At 42.2% G+C, this 20,798-nt stretch overlaps 1 protein-coding gene across 7 annotated transcripts in view; it reads right to left on the reverse strand.

The window, feature by feature from the left end:
- Positions 1 to 20,798, reverse strand: part of agap1 (ArfGAP with GTPase domain, ankyrin repeat and PH domain 1) — a 759,171-nt gene that overhangs the window by 153,834 nt on the left and 584,539 nt on the right. For 4 of the 7 annotated variants that reach the window (XM_072578525.1, XM_072578524.1, XM_072578523.1 and 1 more), the window contains exon 12: positions 19,730 to 19,891. The exons of the other annotated variants lie outside the window; for them this stretch is intronic. In XM_072578525.1, coding sequence (XP_072434626.1) covers positions 19,730 to 19,891 — 162 coding nt within the window. The remainder of the gene's footprint in view (positions 1 to 19,729; positions 19,892 to 20,798) is intronic. 7 annotated transcript variants of the gene reach the window in all.

Here is a 20,798-nt window from a genome sequence, read left to right on the forward strand (position 1 = left end):
ATTAGCTGCCTTTCTGAAATGTGATTAGAGGAGGAGATCAGATTTGAGGCGTAGCAATCCAATCTGGAAATACCTAACACAAACTCGAAGGCATTAAAATCAGTTAAAATAAGTGTGGATCAAACAATGTCCTGAATGAAGAGTTCCAACTCCACAAACATAATTATTTCTAAAGGCAAAGTAACCTTCAGATAGTTCCACACTTGGGTACTGGTTTTACCTACACTTCAGCCTGCAAGGTCATAATAATAAAATGACAATGTTGTATTGGAAAACGTGCACTGTTCTGAGCATAATTGCCATATCATGACAATCTAAGCCTCATTAACTTTCCATGTGATTCAGTTAAGTTTAATCAAGATGCAAGTTTGGTTTTGGTAGTCCGATACTGTGAAGATTACAATACAAACTGCAATTTTCAGAAGCTGATCATTTGTATGAACTGTATCAAATTATTCAGAATATTATTTGGCTTGTTTGTCGAGGGGATGACTCTTGTCTAGGTGCTTTCAAGAAGGAGTTAGATATATTTCTTAAGGCAAAAGGAATCAAAGGGTGCACCATCTGGAGACTGGTGAGTAGTAGGACTTTGATCTAATGACAGTGAAGGAACGATTATACGGTTGTAGCTCAAGATGATGTTGGCTTGGATAGGAACTTACAGATGCCAGTGATCTCACTCACCTGCTGTCCTTGTTCTTTCCGGATGGTAAGGGTCAGGATTTGGAAGATACTGTCAGAGAAGGCTTGATGAGTTGCTGCAATTTGTATATTTTACATATTGCTGTCACAGTACATCGGTGTGGTGGAAGGTATGAATGCTTATGGTGGGGTGTTGCATCAAGTGGGCTGTTTGCCCCGTATGATGTTGGACGAGTGCTACTGGAGCTGCACTCATTCAGGCAAGTCGGGAGGATTTCATTAAACTCCTGACTTCAGCCATGTAGATGGTGGACAAGCTTTGTGGAGTCAGGAAGTGGGTCACATTCCTGGGTTTTCAGCCTTTGACCAGCTCTCGGAACCAAAGTATTTATATGGCTGATCCAGTTCAGTTTCTGGTCAATGGCAATCCCCAGGATATTAGATTATATTCCCTACAGTATGGAAACAGGCCATTTGGCCCAACAAGTCCACACCAACCCTCCAAAGAGCAACTCACCAGGACCCATTCCCCCACCTTATATTTACCCCTGACTAATACACCTAACGCTATGGGCAATTTAGTATGGCCAATTCACCTGGCCTGCACATCTTTGGATTATGGGAGGAGACCGGACCAACCAGAGTAAACCCACGCAGACATTAGATATTAGATTAGATTACTTACAGTGTGGAAACAGGCCCTTCAGCCCAACAAGTCCACACCGACCCGCCAAAGCGCAACCCAGCCAGACCCATTCCCCTACATTTACCCCTTCACCTAACACTACGGGCAATTTAGCATGGTCAATTCACCTAACCTGCACATTTTTGGACTGTGGGAGGAAACCGGAGCACCCGGAGGAAACTCACGCAGACACTGAGAGAATGTGCAAACTCCACAGACAGTTGCCTGAGGCAGGAATTAAATCCGGATCCCTGGTGCTGTGAGGCAGCAGTGCTAACCACTGAGCTACCATGCTGCCCATATTGTTAATGTGGATTCAATACTAGCTATATTATTCAATGTTGACACAATAACATCAGTGGCATATTTCAAATATGAGATGTGCTTTGGGGTGCTCCTGAGAAATGTGTCATAGCATTGTGGAGGTGGCCAAAAGATTTCTTTCAGTTCACAAGTCTGACCACACTGTAACAATGTCGTAGCTACAGAGTACACTTTGCAAAGTCTCAGCAATCATTTAACTTCCAAAATTATAATTGAATTAATTGCAGCATCTGAAATGTTTGGGGAGGAACAGCCAAGTTTCATTGCTGTCTTCTCCAACATTTGTCCTTTGTATGAGTTCTGCAACTGACCCTGTCAACACAACTTGATGGCAGATGTCTTGTTCCTAGCTCTTAGTTTAGATAATGCACTGTCAAAACATATAAATGTGTTGTGTAAGATGTGTTTAACAAAAGTGATAGGGGTCAAGGTTATGCTCCTGTTTGTATTCCACACACTGAGTGCTTTATGATAAATGTAGGAGAAATGTAATGCTAGCTATGCCCATTTGAATTAAATACTCAGAAAATTCCTGAAATTGCACATATAATCTTTTATATTTGGAAACATTTCAAAAAGATGTTCGTTCTACAGTTCAGTTAAAGAGTAAAAGCCAAAATACTCATGTTATTCCAGATCTCATCAGTTTGCTTTGTGTTATATTGCAAAACCAGTGGTCAGATGTGGCTTGAGAGTGGATATTGCACGTGGGTTTGGGATCTTTGTGCCCAATGTTTGGAAGGTCATCCTCCAACTGTCAGTACTATTTCTGGTGAGAAAGGACATGCACAGAAAACCTGTTTTTATTCTTGCTTAAAGAAAGAGGTCAGCACGCTGTGGCCATTAAGAACGTAAACTCACAAGGCCAAGTCCTGGCATTCAAATCACTGATCCAATCTCATAAGGCAGAATCTTGGTCTTGCATCTGTACAGGAAAACGGAGTTAATTCCCAGAACCTGGCTTTTTTGATAAAATGAACTGTGGACAATGAAGAGAACTGCACCCAAAATGGTGCCTACTTATTTGCTGTTGACCAATAATTTAAAACTAATACACAGAATGAGATCATGGGAAGCAAATATATAGGCAATTACCTTTAAAGCCTTCAAGATTGGCTGACAATTCAAGTCACAATGCACTCCCCCAATCTTTGGCATTAGTTAAAAACTCAAAATACTCAAGCTGAGACATGGAAAACTTTTGATCAATTCAACATTATCATTGCATTTTAAGTAGCTTGACCTCACAAGGCTGCAACCTGTAATTTTTTGGACCTTGAAATTCTTGCATGGTTCAAATCAAAGACAACTGCACTGACACACTGCAGTCAGGTCTTGTTTCAGGCTTGAACACAATGGGATCCTTTATTGATAGGTTGCAGCTGCACCAACTACTTGTTGAATTATTCTTTCTGTCTGAGTTATACATTGATGTGATCATTTTGAATTCTGAAACACCATTAATTTTGACAACCATTAATGAGCAACAGTCTCAATCAACAAATTTGATTAAAAGAATCAATTATGGAGAAACATCAAGAATTCAATGTCCTGTTCACATCTGCTTTCAACTGTTCATTAAAACAAGCTTGACAAAATGGTTTAAAAAAAAACAAACTAACTGGAGTTACATAATGCGAAAAGGTCAATTAGTCCCAAGAAATAGCCATGGTCATTAATACTGGTGGAGTTACTGATGTGGGTAGTTTGAGGGAACTCAATCAACTTCAACAGAAATTGTTGATAATATAGGCTGCAAGTCGGAGAGAAGTTACTGAATCTGACAGCCTGAGGGAGCTGTGTTAGCTTGAGTAGGGAATGCACAGTGCTGGTCTGGGAGACAATTCCTCTTTCAAGGAGGCAAAGTCTTAACAGGGCTGTGAAGAGTCATACTAATATTGTGTATTCGGAAAAAGTTTCTTATGAAAGACTGGTACTGACACTGGTGGGAATTCAAAGTAAAAAGAGGTGGTGGGAAAGGAGAGAAATAAAGACAAGTCTGAAGGAGAAGCAGAAACAGGTATTTGCTGATCTGGTGTGGGGCAATAATAATCTAGTCCATGTGGATAATGTTTCCTAATCTATATAGTGGAGAAAGTGAGGACTGCAGATGCTGGAGATCAGAGCTGAAAATGTGTTGCTGGAAAAGCGCAGCAGGTCAGGCAGCATCCAAGGAACAGGAGATTCAACGTTTCGGGCACAAGCCCTTCTTCAGAAATGATAAGGGCTTATGCCCGAAACATTGATTCTCCTGTTCCTTGGATGCTGCCTGACCTGCTGCGCTTTTCCAGCAACACATAATCTACATAGTGCTTTAGATTCAGATACCCAAGAATAATAAACCGGTGAAGGTTGCTGTTTCAGAAATAGTCAAAAGAATAACAAAGTTTAGAGTGACTAGTTTGGATAAGATTACTGTTCTCTGGTCAAAACATATTTCCTGAGTTCACCACTGATTCTTTTTTTAACTAACCACTTTTATGTTAATGGCTCTTAGTTTAAGATTTGTGGAAACATTTTCGAGGTATCTCTGTTCTGTCAAGCCACTTCATAATATTTAAAGTCATTTTATTAAGTCACGTTTCAGCCTTGCACTTTTCTATAGGAAGATCCAGTCTGATATCTCAGTAGTGCTGTCATTCTGACAAATCCATCTGACACCTTCACTAATGTTTCTACAATTTTGTAATGTGCAGACTGAAACTGTGCATAGTACTCCTCTAAGTGATGGCTTACAGAGGTGTTTGTAAGTCATAAAATGCAAGCTAGTTTTACAAACTCAACAAGTGACAGCATCAGTACTTTATTTTCTTGGATTATTTTAAGTTAGAAGTAAAGGTGGTGAAAGTGGATAACTCTACTGTGATTTTTTTATTTAATAAGTGGTGGCCCTTTTGGAGTACTATTTCAGATGTGAATGAGATTTTTATTTCCATTTTTAAATTATGATACATTGCATTCTGTGGGCAGTGAGGTTCCTGCTCATCCTGTCACTGACATATTAATTCGACATTCTTTGCCAGGTAAAGGCACATTGACTAACCTTTATGAATATGCCAGGTTAGTTAACCCTGGTGTCAGGGTACTAAAGAATCCCTTTCAATGCTGAAGTAGATTCTAAACAAGTGGAACATAAACAGGACAGCCTTTACTGCAATGCAGCAATTGGAAATAATCAAACCTAGCTCCAGACCAACTGTGACACCAATTTATTGTTGAGATTCATTTGCATGCTGATGAGATATCGTGGAGAACATTGCTATGGGGGAAGTAAAAATACACTCTCCCAAACCACCATTTCCCACTCTCAAGGTAGATTTCTTCAACTTGAAAAAGGAATGCCATCACAGTAAAAACAAGCCATTCTTAAATGTGTTTACATTACACGCCTCATCCAAATCAACCCAAACAAAGTTTTGGGGTTTCTACATTCTAACGCATCTTTGGGTAAAGAAGGTTCTCTTGAATTCCTTGCTGGATTTATTTTTCTATCTACTAGCCATACAAGTGAAAATAGTTTAAGACCTCCATTAGGTCACCCTGAGCCTTCTCTTTTCTAGAGGCAAAAAAAGAGACCTGAGATGTTAGGCCTTATACTTATAATATCACAATTCCAGTATCAACCTTGTCAGTCTTTATTTGCAGCAGTTCATATCCTTTTATGTAATTTGGGGAACAGGACTGTGCACAGTACCCAAATGCGATCTAACCAAATTTTTATACATACCTGGATTTAACTTCATTCATCATTATGTGTGTTCGGCATTTCTGTGACATACAGATGTTTCTTTTCTCATTGTATCCAAATATTACCAAAACAGTTGATTACTTCAGTGAACCTTTACATCCAAGTGCTTAAACCTATGTTGGACTGACAGGATGGAAGTGGTCTCTTTCTGCTCACCATATGCTTGTTTTACTTTACGCAGTTTCAACGTGGCTTCAAGTGGGTATGGGCCACAGAAAGTGGCTCCGAGAACAAAGGCAACATCAAAAGAATGTCTGATGTCAGATTGAAAAAGCAAACGGTAATGCAGTGAGAGGATCTTTCAAGGGTCTGAAACAGGGAGCCTTAGTTAAATCTTACAAAATCCTCATAAGTGGGTGAATGATTAGTGTCAAAAATGAGAAATCTTTCAATACTAATACCCACCACTATGATGCCTAGAAGAAACCACTGTATTGCATACGTAATATGTATGGAGCTAGCTCGGAGTATTGTAGCCTGGTACAACAGGAGCAGCTAGATGTTAAAGCCCACTCTTTTTCTATTAAATCATGGGGCATAGGTATCGCTGGCTGGGCCAGAGTTTATTTCTTGTCTCTAGTTGCCTTTGAGAAGGTGGTGGTGAACTGCATTCTGGAGCTGCTGCAGTCCCTGTCACATAGGCATATCCACAATATCGTTATGGAGCGAATTCCAGGATTTTGACCCAGCGACAGCAGAGGAACTCCGATATATTTCCAAGTCAGGATGGTGAGTGGTTTGCAGGGGAACTTGCAGGTGGTTGTGTTCCTATGCACCTGCTGTCTTTGTAGAAGTGGTCATGGATTTGGAAGGTGTTGCCTAAGGATCTTTACTGAATTTCTGCAGTGCATTTTGTAGATGGTACACACTGCTGCCACTGAGCAGTGATGGTAGAAAGAGTGGATGTTGTCGATGTGATTCGAGAGTGTGGTGCTGGAAAAGCACAGGAGGCCAGGCAGCATCCAAGGAGCAGGAGAATCGATGTTTTGGGCAAAAGCCCTTCATCAGAAATGTGGATGTGGATTTTGGATGTGATGCGAATCAAGTGGACTGCTTTGCCCTGGATGATGGCAAGCTTCTCAAGTATTGTAACTTTGCTGTAATCAGTACCTGCAACCATTTCATAACATCACAAGGACTGAATTGAATTGGCTGAAGACTGGCATCTGTGATGCTGGGAATCTCTGGAGGAGGCTGAGATGGATCACCCACTCACACTTCTGGCTTTGTTGTGAATGTTTCAACCTTATCTTTCCGCAGTGTTTGGAAGCAAGAGATGCTATCTCCTGCTATGCATAGAAGCAGCAGAGTCATTGGTAGCCCACCTGCCCTTGGACCTCTTAAGGTCCTTAGGTAGCCTATTAAAGCTCACATAAGAGTCTTATTTCATTGCCGCGGGTAGTTTTTAAGTCTTCCCATGAATCCATTGACATCCTAGTGAACAAAAATGGCTGTGGGAGATCCACTTTTACTTGGCTTCTAGCCAAGTTTTTACTTGGGATGATGGGGCTGGGTGAAAGCAGTACAATTTTTTTTGGCAGTAATTCAGGTCTTTGATGAGCAGTCTACATACTTAACATCCAAAAGTAAAATGTCATCAGCAAGGTAAAATAATGGTGCAAAAATAACATTCTGTGGAAGAAGGAAATCTAAAATAAAAATGCTGCAAACATGTAACGTTTGGCAGCATCTGTGGACAGAGAAAAATAGACCAGGTCCAATGCTAGCTCTCTGGCTAGAATAGCTCAGTCAGATGCAAAGAGATTATTTCCCCTTGTGGGAGTATCTAGGACCAGTGGGCATAATCTTAGAATAAGGGGACGCCCATTTAAGACAAAAAAAATGAATCTATGGAAGTCATTACCATAGATGACAATAAGGGGTATGTTGTTAAGTATATTCAAGGGTGAGATAGACAGATTTTTAATCAGTTAGGGAATCAAGAGTTATAGGAAAAAGGCAGGAAAATGGCGTTGAAATGATCAGATCAGTCATGATCTCATTGAATACTGGAGAAGATCTGATGGGCCAAATGGCCCAGCTTTGCTCCAAAGTTCATGGTCTTAGATTATGGGATTACAGGGTTAGAGAACGGAGGTTCAAAACCCACTACAAATTTTCTCTGAGTTTAAACTTTTGAAATGTAAAAACTAGTTTCACGTAAAGTGACCATGAGGTTTTTGGATTTTTCTAAATCCACAATTGTTTCATATATAACATAAAACACTTCCATGGACCTTGGTGCCCTTACCCAGACTAGAATTTACATGACTCCAGCCAAATACTAAGGCACTTAGTTGGCCTACTCTCAGCTTCTCATAATCACACTGGAACGGGAAGAGGATGGCAGAAGTTTGATAGATATCTAAAGTTTTTTTATTGCTTTGCCAGGAATTGGCAATAAATGCCAGCAAATATCCAAGAAAAAATCTGCAAGAAACAAATGAGGATAAAAGTTGAACAAAATAGGCAGCAGAAAAACTGTCTATAAAGCCAGTTTAAGACTAATGTAAATTATTGATAGCACTTCTAATTACTGCTGGCGTGGATACAATCAATAATAGGCAGGCTTTAACTGCAAAGGCACAGGATTTTATATATGTATTATACGATATATATTCTTTGGTACCATGTGAAATTTGATGTCAGTCACATGATGCCATTCCCCTTCATACCCAATTTCAGAATTGTACTGTGTGCTGCTGTGATAGTACACACTGCAAAATGGTAAGGACTCTCAAATTTGAATGCTAAAGTCTAGACTACAAAATATAACAAATGACATAAGGTTGACAGTGAGTTTCAGGCCATAATTCATTTTCATAGTTTATGTCACCATTAGAGGTGTTTGATTGAATTACTGCCTTGCAACACCCTGCCAGACAGCAGTTTTCGGATATTTGTTACCTTGCAGTGTGTCTGAAGCACCATTGCCGCAATCATTGGTCCAATGAATATCGCTGTCTAAAGTTCTCTCAACAAAGACTTTATAGTACTGCTGCAACCTGACGGTAACCGGCTCACCTGATACTCCAGTCAATTAATAGAGATTGACGTATGTAAGAGAAAAGCAGGAACAGGGTACTGAGTTGGATGATTAGCTCGGGTCATAATGAAGTGGCAGAGCAGGCTGGAAATTGCCTACTCCTGCTCCTATTTGCTATGTTTCCCTGTAATTGCATGTTATGATATAGAATTTAATGATGACCATGAGTCCATTATTGATTGTTGAAAAATTTCAACTCGTTCATGAAGGTCCTTTTCTTCCGGTAGGGAAGTAAACTGCCATCCTTACCTGGTCTGGTCTACATGTGACTCCAGACCCACAACAATGTGCCTCTAGGCAATTAGTAATGAGCAATAAATGTTCGCCTAGCCAGTGACACTCTCATCCTATGACTAACTTAGATTGCCGGTAAAACACTCTGGGACATCTTTGGGTCATGAAAGGCACTACAAAAATGCAAGTTGTGCTGCAATCAAAAATGGTTTGCTTGTTTGGGTTGTGAGGAGGAACTGGGGGTTGGGGGTGGGGGGGAGGGGGGGGGAGAGGGGGGGTTGGTAGTACATCTGGAATTTTAGTGCATGGCCTGTGGTCAGATTGTAAACTTTCACACAAATGGAATAGATGGAACCTATGAAGAATCGTGACCTTGGGCAAAGCACTAAAGTCGGTGGCCTAGAAACCTGTTTGTGCACTGACAAGTGCCAGCAGCAACCTGAATGATGAGGACCACACTGATTTGGGACTCCTGGCTTCATCAAGATGTGCTTGGCTTGCCAATTGACATCATCAGGACCCCAGGAGATAGTATGTAATCGGTGCTGGAAATGCGAACAATCTGGGAGTCATGTAAAATTAGAAGAGGGAAAAACAAAATTAACTTGATATGAATGGCAATTTGATAGCATTGTCACAATTTTAATCATTCTTTTCCAGTTCTGGACTCAATTTTAAGAAAATGCCATGTGGCACACTCAGGTGGCGAAGATTTTCCCTTAAATTGGATCCTTCATATTTTAAGACCTTAAGAAAATTGCGCATCCCTCCCTGGTGTGTCAGCAAATGTGGTAAGGACAAAACCAGTCCAGATGAACAACTGCATCAATCAATCAATCCATCAACTGCCAGAAATAAGTAAAGCAAATAAAGAGTAGAAATGGGACAACAACTAAAAGAGGCAAAAAGAATTTTGAAAACCAGAGCAGAAGAAAACCCCACAGATCAGACAGCTGGCAGAGGCACCAGCACTGTTCATTTTCTAAATTGATGTGAGCAGTTTTGTCTCTGCTGTCTTTCTTAAAGACAGCTGTTGTTGCCCGATCACACACATATCTATAATGACAGCACAACTTTCCTGGAGACCAGAGTAAGAAGTCAGTGGCACAGAGCATGTGTCATCATTAGGGTACCTGAGGTGCAAGGTGTAAAGGAACATTGACCTTTCAGCTGTTAATTTGTTCAATCTGATACTTGTGAAGATCTGGAGCTGTTGGGGGTGACTATTAGATCGATCTCCTACTGCTTTTTGGGTAGCATGGTGCCATCATGATTACCTTGTGGCCACTACTAATGTTTTGGAGAACATCAGGGAAGAAAGTGAGAGAGATGGGTGGGGACACAATCAATGGAATAGTTTGAAATACAAGACAGAAATTGGAAAAAAATATTCTGTACAAGAATGCACCATATTTTAAAAATGTATAAATAATTCCTCCTTCAACTTATTTTCTCTGCACTGTCAGGTCTTCTTCACTGTCAAAAATACACAACAAAGTTCGATGAAAAGGAAAACCTACATTTCTCTAGTGCCTTTCACAGCTGCACAGCATGCCAAATAAATTTTACTACCAAATAAAATAATGTCACCAGTGTCTAAATATTGAGTAGCAGCTGTGGTTCAGTTTTAGTGCTCTTGTCCCAATTCAGTAGATTCTTAGTTTAAAACCTACTCCTGAAGCAGAAAATCCACTTCTAGCTGGCAGTACGGAGTCAGAAGGTTGGTGGTTCATGCTCCACTTTGTGTCTTCAGCACAAAAATAAAGGCTGACAAACCAGAAGAGTGACGAGGGATGGCTGCCATCTCTTTGATAAGCTGCTTGATCAAGGTGCAGTTTCTCAGGCAAACATAAATAAACTAAGTGTGATATTTTTGGAATCATGGTATTCAGACCAAACTTATTCAACCAATATCACAAAGTCATATTGCCTGGCTATTCCACATTCTGATGTTAATCATATTACTGCAGAAGCTTGCTGTGCACATTGCTGCATTTCCCACCTTACAACAATGAACTTCAAAAAAATGCTTCATTGACTAAATCTTTTGGACAGCATCAGGCTGCGAACGGTGCAACAGATATGCAAGATCCTTTTTTCAAGGCTAAAGTGAAACAATGTAAATTAAATAACATTATGCAGAAATCCAACACAATCACTTTCGCCAGCTTCCCTTTATGTTCAATGACATTACCATCATCAAAATCCCAAATGTCAAAATTCTAGGTTACCACTGACAACAAACTGAACTGGACCAGCCACAAAAATAGTAAAAACAAGGACTGCAGATGCTGGAAACCAGAGTCTAGATTAGAGTGGTGCTGGAAAAGCACAGCAGGTTAGGCAGCATCCGAGGAGCAGGAAAATCAAAATACTATAGATACAGGAGGAAGTCAGAGGCAGTGAATTCTTCAGCCAAGTAACTCACCTCCTGACTCCCCAAAACTGTCCACCATCTACAAGACACAAGTCAGGAGTGTGATGGAATACTTCACACTTGTCTATATGACTGCAGCTCAACAATACTCAAGATGCTCGACACCGTGAGAATGTAGCCCACTTGATCAGCACTCCATTCACCACCTTCAACATTCACTCCCTCTGCCATGGCGTAATGTAGCAACATTATGAACCATCTAAACAACACACTGGAGTAACATGTCAAGACTCTTTCAACATTCAAACACGACCACCTAGAACAAGGACAGCAGGAATGCCAACACTAAGTCACACAGTACAGAAATTATGCGTTAGCATGATTTTCTCCAGTTGAATCTCAGGTACTAACAAGGCTGTCCTCTACAGGGGGAACAGCAGCCTCTCAACAACTGTGGCCAGAAGACTGCGTGATTATTATGAGATGTAATCGGGCTCTCAAATGACAGGATAAAACAAAGATCTGCAGATGCTAGGGATCCAAAATACAAATAGAAACTGCTGTGAAACTTAGCAGGTCTGGCAGCATCTGTGCGGAGAAAGTAGAGTTAACATTTCAAGGCTGGTCACTCTTCATCAGGACTGTTCTGATGAAGAGTATCTGAACAGAGGCATTTGTGAGACCTCCTGAGTGTTGCCAGCAATTTCTGTTTTTGTCTCAAATGACATGCTTTATTAACCACATTGCATGAACAGACTTTTTAAGTTGCTGGTTGCATAATCCATTGTGGACTTTTATTTCAATTCCTCTGATGAATAACGTGGACAAAAATGAAGAGCTTCAGAGATATGCAAGCAGATACAGGAGACTTTGATACAGGAGAACAGTTCAATTATATTCCTGCATTCAAGGAAATTGCACTACACTTTCAATATTCTCAATAGCATACGTCTGACCATTGTTATGAACCCAGTTGATTGTATTACCAATACATTGCCATTAATCTCAAAACACACCTTTATAAATTGAAACAAAACCAAGCAACAATTGACTAGTCAAAAGTCCAAGTTGTCCAAGTCTCAGAGGCTGCTCTCTCATTTGAGATACAACCAGTGGTGATTTGACCTGACCGTCACCATGCCTCAGGTGAGGGGCAAAATTAAGAAACTGGGACCTGCATAGTAATCTCAGATGGCATGGGAATTGAACCCATACTATTGTTGTCATTCCATATCACAAACCAGTCATCCAGCCAATTGGGCTAAATGTCTCACAGTTATGTGGGTTTCCCTTAAGTATATAAAAAAAAATTCCAGAATCTAACAAACAAGCCATACTGGATTGCAAACAATCTAAAATATGCAGATGTCCATTAGTGGACAGATCCATTCACTGCACAGCCAGGCTTCAACAGCGTTTTTTTTATATAAAAAGATCACCAGGATTGCATAAATACAAGTTAGCAGTTAACTTCAGACACACAGAAAAACCCATCAGTTACCAACTCAAACACCAGACCCAAACTCATTCCAAATGACATTAGACATCAGACATCATACCTATGAATTCCACAGCTTACATCACACCATACATAAGCTATTAACAGATTGTTCTACTATAACACGACAGTTGTGTTCCTCTGCAACCTTGTGCTATAGAAAATCACGCTGTGGAAAACCACTAAAGAAAATCATTCTGCAGAAGATCGCTAATATCAAAGCACTATACCCATTCCAAACAACATCCACAATCGTCAATTGGTTTATAGCCAAATTGCGCTGACAAAACGTGTGTTCTAGCAGAACGACCTATATGTAAGAACTGGAAATTGGGCATCGAAAGAGATATAGTGAGGTTGGCAAACTCATTATTGGTCACGCTCCTGGAGATGCCATCACCTGATCTTTTGCCTCTAATTGCCCCAACCCCACACTCCAGACAGTGGTCAACCAACATCCAACACTCAGGGAGCCCCACAGCCTTCCCAACAGCCAATCAAAAAGCCAAATGTATCTCTATCATACAGGTTGCATAATCCTTGACAACTGGTCAAAAAGAGATTTGTTTTCCCTTTGTACAACTTATTTTTTAAAATTAATAAACAGAAATGTTCCATGAAAATGGGAACCCTATCCCCCAACTTTTTAAAACATCCTTCTGATTTTTCTCTTAAGATTGTTCACAGTCCTGGAGGTTAGTCACTAAATCCTGGAATCTACAAGCAAGCTGGGGAAGATTGAGAACCCCAGAATGCAATAACCTACCCCACCTACACCATGCTCAACCCCTTCTGCCAAGAAGAGTTGAACTGTGTGCCTTGTGCTAGAATCATGGTGAGTGCGCAAATCAAAGCATTCAGCTAGAAGCAGCTTGAGTTGAATCTACTGGAACATCCTGATGCAAACATATTACAAAGTCTCAATTCTAAAATATAATGGTATGGCAACAATTGAAAATTGAGGTTTGAATATAACTGTGACCTCAATTCATAGTCTCCCTTGGAATGAGTTACCAAGTTTAAAGCAGTTAAACAGTCCAATAGTATGCTCCATAAAAGCCTCCTCTCATGCTACTTCAGCAAACATCAGCATAATAGCTCAGCCTTTCTCCCTTTTGTACTTATCTGGCTTCCCCTTTAAATGCATTCATGAAAGAGATAGAGAGGGTTGAAATTTACCAGTGACTACAGTCCTACAAGCACAATTTACTGCATTCGGTGCTCTCAGACACTGGAAATAATAACTGAAGATTAAACTCAATCTCCCTCAGCCTTGCCACACAAGAATAATCCATCATTACTGCTTCATCCAGATCATTAAAGACTAAATGTGACTATAACCATAATGGGTGCAGGAAAATCAACAGACAAGTATCACTGGCTGTAGTTGTTAAACACCGCACAATGAAATCAAACTGCTTATTCACTTAGGGACGAAGCAAAATCTCTTTTGGAAATTGTTATAAGTTGATGCGCTCAGTCTGTGTGACACCATTAGTATGATAAACAGTTGAGCGTGTATCAGAGCCTGAGCCTTGGATCGAAGCGACTTGTGATAAATCTACTCCAGCAGTTACTGGAGGCAGGAGCTTAGCTCTTGGCCCCATTTTCTCACAGTTTAACTCGCACCTCTTACTCCCCTGTTCTGCTTCCTATAGTGCAATGTACCTAATGATACAAGGCACCTCTCTAAATGGCCAAGACCCAAGGGATCCCCAATAGCTGCTTAATAAGGACAGTAAAAATCCCCAGCATACAAAATGTCGACTAAATCTGGGAGCTACTCAAAGGCTCCCAGACACTAATGAAGACACAGTATTTTTTAAAACTGTGTCAGGCTGCCATGAGATCTGAGAAACATTTCCCCTGCTAGTAGCTGTTAGTGCTGCTAAATGCTTAAGTTCCCACCTCGAAATCATCCCACTGATTACTGGGGACATCGATTACCAGCACAAAACCAAGATGCCAACAGTATCAAAAAGGCAGAAGCAAATATTACACTGTTAAGAATCGACCTTGTAAAAATGAAAATCTTTATCACTTTATGGTTTCAAGGTATAACATCACTTCCTTTTGTTTACCTTAGCCTGATCTTTTAAGTGGAATATTTACATATTATTGAGCTTATATTTGACTGTCAATCCTACTTCTCAAAGGCCTCATCAATTAATTTTAACTTGGCTGCTAACTTAGCCAAGTAATGCTGACTGGGCTGATTAAATGGAATATTAAGAGACTATTTTTGCTTTGTCTAAATATTTAGCGTAAAATCCAGTTTGTGTGGTCCTACAAATTGGACCACCTGGGGAAATTTGTGAAGATAATTTCATACTCCTAATGCTCAGGGAAAGACTGAGACAGTCCATTAAGTTTAGCAAACGATGATATTGTGCCCAACAATCAGATACCAGGTCCAGCATAGACTTACATTTCCATTTGCTTTAGTAGGTAATAGTAACAAAAAAGCTGACTGTATAATTCTGGTCCTGCACTGCACTCTAAAGGCATTCTGCAAATAGTATAAACACTGCTTTCTTTTAAAGACTGCCCGCAATCTCCATGGGTTCTTGCATCATGAACAAATTAAATTGGTTACAGTTGCTTTGTAACTACCAGAATTTAAATTCATCTGCAGTCAATGAGCTTGATCTGTGTTCAATAATTCAGTAACACAAATGTATATTTTTTAAGCTGCTGACATTTCCAATGACTGATAAATGCATTTCCTTTAGGAACATATTACGGACTTTCCTGCACATTCTTTTCAATTAAACCCAAATTAAGGTGTAGGCAACATCAATACATAATTTCTCTTTCAGTTTGATGCAAAGCTAGAGAAGTCTCGCCCAGTATCAGTAATACACTCACCAGTCCTTAATTATTGGAACGAATAATTCAATAATTATTTCTTATTATTTCTATTCTCCATTTCATCCCCCCACCCCCATCTTCCACATGGATTTTCACCTCATGAATCCTTCTTTTACAAGTAATGCTTACAAACATTTGGAATTTCACAGGAAATGCTGTGTGAGTTATAACATTGCTAAGCATTTTCACCTCTATTTCCATCTTCAACACCAACCTTAAATCCTATCGGTCATCTTGGTGTATTTCAGTTTTAAATTTTGTTTAATTGTACTTCAATGAAATGTCTTTGGAGGTGGTACTGTGTTCAAGATGTTACATAAAAGCAAGTTACAGAGGTTCATTTTGTATTCCTTAAAGATTTGCACTCCCAAACCTACCTTGGATAGATTACTACTGTGTAGTCAATTGTGTAAAGCTCATAAAGGAATGGCTTTATACAGTATTTGCATTGATATGGCTGTAAACTCATTCCCTTCCTTTAATTGTTGTAGTCACTTGAGTCCTAAGAGTCAGATCCTCGTGAATGACAAATCCACTCAAGACAGCATAAGCTTTATCACAAAACAACAATAACTACAGAAGGCTGGACATGTTTGAGAACCGAAATGTTACCAGAATTCAGTAGTTTGTCCTTTTCAGAGTTCTAGTTCAATGAAACAAGATGAGGTGGAAGAGAGATGGTTGCGTCCAACCTCATGCTGTACCAGGGTGTGCTTGTTGGGATAGTGTAGAAAGGGTTTTATGATGTATTGAACCCTGTATGGTTCTTGTCCTTAGGATGATGATGAGACAGAGTACAGTAAACTTCACTCTATACAATATGCTTAAATTGAAGCAGCAAAATGAAAGTGGAAGGAGTGGGCCAGATTTCCTGGCTAGTGATGTGATGGGCCAAGTGCTGCCAACCACAAGGACATATATGGCCTTACCTTTTACTGTCCTTGCAGTCGGGTCTCCCGCACTGGCTGCTGCAGCAATGTCTCATTGCGACCAAGCTCAGGGAACAATGCTGAAGAGGAAAAGGGCAGAGGACAGACTCCCTTTCAACTAAATCAGCTGCAGCGTTAAGGAAATGTTTAAAAGTCTCAAAAGTTTCAGTGGGATTAGTAAGGGGGGAGGGGGCGATGGAGGGCTGAGGGGATGGTGGGGGAGGTGGAGGAAGTTGAGCAAGGTGGGGCAGTTGAGCGGGGGGTCATTGGGGGGAGGGCTTTGAGTCAGGGGGCATTGAGTGAGGGGCAGTTGAACAAAGGGGGCATTTATTGAAAGGGCAGTTGAGCGACGGGGGAGGGGTTGAGTGGGGGGACATGTTGAGTGAGGGGCAGGGTGATGAGTGAGGGGAGGTGTTGAGCGAGGGGAGGTGTTGAGCGATGGAAGGTTGCATGGGGGTTTGAGCGAGGGGGGTGAGCGAGGGGGGGTGAGCGAGGGGGGGTGAGCGAGGGGGGGTGAGCGAGGGGGGGGGTGGGCGAGGGGGGGTGGGCGAGGGGGGGTGGGCGAGGGGGGGGTGAGCGAGGGGGGGGGTGAGCGAGGGGGGGGGTGAGCGAGGGGGGGGGTGAGCGAGGGGGGGGTGAGCGAGGGGGGGGGTGAGCGAGGGGGGGGGTGAGCGAGGGGGGGGGTGAGCGAGGGGGGGGGTGAGCGAGGGGGGGGGTGAGCGAGGGGGGGGGTGAGCGAGGGGGGGGGGTGAGCGAGGGGGGGGGTGAGCGAGGGGGGGGGTGAGCGAGGGGGGGGGTGAGCGAGGGGGGGGGTGAGCGAGGGGGGGGGTGAGCGAGGGGGGGGGTGAGCGAGGGGGGGGGTGAGCGAGGGGGGGGGTGAGCGAGGGGGGGGTGAGCGAGGGGGGGGTGAGCGAGGGGGGGGTGAGCGAGGGGGGGGTGAGCGAGGGGGGGGTGAGCGAGGGGGGGGTGAGCGAGGGGGGGGTGAGCGAGGGGGGGGTGAGCGAGGGGGGGGTGAGCGAGGGGGGGGTGAGCGAGGGGGGGGTGAGCGAGGGGGGGGTGAGCGAGGGGGGGGTGAGCGAGGGGGGGTGAGCGAGGGGGGGGTGAGCGAGGGGGGGGTGAGCGAGGGGGGGGTGAGCGAGGGGGGGGTGAGCGAGGGGGGGTGAGCGAGGGGGGGTGAGCGAGGGGGGGTGGAGTTGAACAGGGGATTCATTGGGTGGGATGTTGAGCGAGGGGCAGGTTGAGTGAGGTGGGGTGGGAAGTTGAGGTGGAGTGTGGTTGAGTGAAGTGGGGGTTTGAGTGGGTGGTCATTGAGGGGGGCGTTGAGTCGGGGGGCCATTGAGCGAGGGGGGGGGGTTGAATGGGGTGAGTGATTGAGGGTGTGTTGACTAGGTGAGTGAGTGGAGAGGTTGAAGGGACGCGCGGGGTTTGAGTGGGGACTCAGCAGATAGGGTAATAGGGGGTGCAGTCGAAAGGGGCGGGTCTGCTACTGAGTTGGTGTAGGGGATTGGGCAGTAGGGTGCAGACAAAGGGAGTGGAGATGCAGTTTGGAAGCTTGTGGTGGGTGCTGATGGAATGGCCTCCACTGTTAGTCCTTGACCTGGGACAATATAGAGGTGCCAAGGTATTTTTGGAGGGGCCTGGGTAATACAGATCTATCCATCACAAGGTTAAATTCCCAGGGAGGCTATCATGTATGCCCAGTCAGAAAATCCCAAAAGGTCTCAGCGTGCGACAACTATGAATGTTCCAATCTTCACTGCTATTGCTATCGGAAGATCTGGCCCAGTATTTCAGTTTGCATGAATAAAAACACACCCAAATGAAACAGAAATAAAAATGCATTGATTGGAAAAATAACATAGTAAGCAGTTACTTTCTGAGAAGATGCAGTAATTAAATTATAATTAAAAATACATTGCTGTGAAAACACCAATGATAAAAACTGACACTGACAGCTGGTACATATAATGATGGATGTTTTTCTTTTCCACATCAATAAATCTCAATTCTCTAAATAATGGAAAACTGCAAACCACATTTCACCCAGGTAACTGTGGATATGCAATTGTCCAGCTTGTAAAGCTTGCTGTAATGGAATATGTAACTTCATCAAGTTGTTAATGCTATTAGGCCAATATGATTACTCTGTTAATGTTCATTAGACTCACAGATACACAGTTTAGGCAAGATGCTAGAAGAGCTTAGGCAAGATGCTCGAAGAGTTGGGGGTTAAGGGCATGAAGGACAGTTATATACGCATTTGAAAAGGTTCAAGGAGGAGGCAAAAGCAAACAATGGTCTTTGCTCTCTCGGGTCTGGTTCGCTTTCAGCTGAGATTTATCCCTTCTCTCCCTCTTAAATACATAAAGAACTCATGGGAAAGATGTTAGGATAATTTTAACTGAGCAGGCCAAATTATTATTTTAATTCACAAAGCCTGGGATGACTGGTGTGAGAAATTGCACAATGGTACTGCACAGAAGACATGTCTAATGTTAAAGAAGGGAAGGCAGTGAAAGGGGGGGGGGGAAGGGAGGTAGGGAGACAGTTTTCATCATCTCAGGACTTTGCAATGCATAGAGCCAATAAGTGTAGTATTTAATAAATAATGCAGTCAATTTTTGCACAGCAAACACCCGTGATAATGACAAAATAGTCTGTGTTGACTGAGGGTTAAATATTGGTTTGAAAACCAGGAGAACTCCCTTGTTCTTTTTCAAAATAGCATCATTGGACTTTTTATGTCCAAGTGAGAGAGCAGATAGAATCTCTGCTTCATGCCTTATATAAAAGGCAGCATCTCTGACAGTGCAGCACTTCCTCAGCGTGGGCACGTCAGCCTGAATTTTGTACTCAAGTTAGTGGAGAGAGTTTTGAACCCATAGCCTTTGGGCAAAGGTGAGTTTGCTAACTGCTGAGCCACAGAGGACACGATGAACCTAAAGTTTGAAGAATAAATTTTAAAATAAAATTTCTTGTCAAGAGAGAACAGATTTACAACAATGACAATTTGCTTCCAATATTTTGCAATAAACCATTCTTTAATTGGCAAAGCTGATCACAAACTGAGGATTTTATTATCTTAATCAAGTTCCAGAGTGTTTGATGTGTGAGCTTTATTGAATAAATCACAGAAATAAACAAGGTCATGAATGTGTTTCCTCCTCTGCACTTGTGGCAGCATACTAAATGGATATGAAAACAAGGTGAAGGCATATTATGAGACAGTATGCCATTTCTCAAACACTCGGCCATTGTGAGGAAAATTAGGACTTATTTAGTTTCTAAACGGTTTCTCTCTCCTATACATGCTGACAGACCTGTTAACTTTCTCCAGCATTTCCTGTGTCTTCTAAACCATATTGTGTGACTTACCACTACTGATGCCAGAGTTGGCGATGACCGTGGCTTCACTCCACTGGTCAGCACTGGACACGGAGTATGAGCGTTGGTGCATGCCCTCAGGACGGCTGTTGAAGGAGACCAGGCTGATGCCACTCGCCATCTGTGTAGCTGAGCCTGTAGGAGTCACATTACCTGAGGTTGGAAAGAAAATGAGCTAAGTGCCTTAATGGAAGCATTGCCTTGTATATAGTGTACCTTGTTCTCTCAGTTGTTGTTGTACTGATACACTTCTGAAACGACGCATAATGCTCAATGTGGGAGTAGATGGAATAGCACAGATAGGCTGAGCCTTTATCCTCTGTCAAGTTCAGGCTTATCTATAACTCTACTGCCATATTGTAACTAACAACAAATCCACTTCACTCATCACTGCTTTGGATTAAGACCTATACTGGCTCCTGGTTCCCCAACAATTTTACAATGTTAATATTCTCAAATGAGGTGCTGGAGAAACTCAATAGGTCTGGCAGCATCTGTTGAGACAGAAATGGAGTTAATGTTTTGAGTCCAATGTAACTCTTTGGAACTGAAGAGGGTTGGAGAATTATTTTTATGCTTCTAATAAAGAGCAAATAGAACAGGTGGCAAAAATCTCCAGAGGAAAAGGCAAATGCAGCGCAAATGATAGTAGAGTTTTTGATACAGAATAGGGGTTAATGACAGGTTATTAGCAGATAACAGGTCAGAAACAAAAACAGAAATTGCTGGAACACCTCAGCAGGTCTGACAGTGTCCATAATGAGAAATCACTGTTAATGTTTCAGGTCTGGTGACCCATCCTCAGAACGATAATAGGTCAGCTCTGCTGAGAGCAGACTCATGCAAGCCCAACAAGATGGGGTCAGGACATAAAATGAAGGACAGTAGTATTCATGCTCTCAAGCTGTTGAATTCAATGTCGAGTCCTGAAGGCTATAAAATGGTCAAGTGGAAAACAAGATACTGTGCCTCCAGCTGGTACCGGTTTTGTTGGAGCACAGCAGCAAGCTTCGTATAGAAATGTTACCTTCCAGTCATTGGCTCCTTTAATATACCATCT

This window comes from Chiloscyllium punctatum, chromosome 10, assembly GCF_047496795.1.
Source record: "Chiloscyllium punctatum isolate Juve2018m chromosome 10, sChiPun1.3, whole genome shotgun sequence".
Lineage (NCBI taxonomy): Eukaryota > Metazoa > Chordata > Chondrichthyes > Orectolobiformes > Hemiscylliidae > Chiloscyllium > Chiloscyllium punctatum.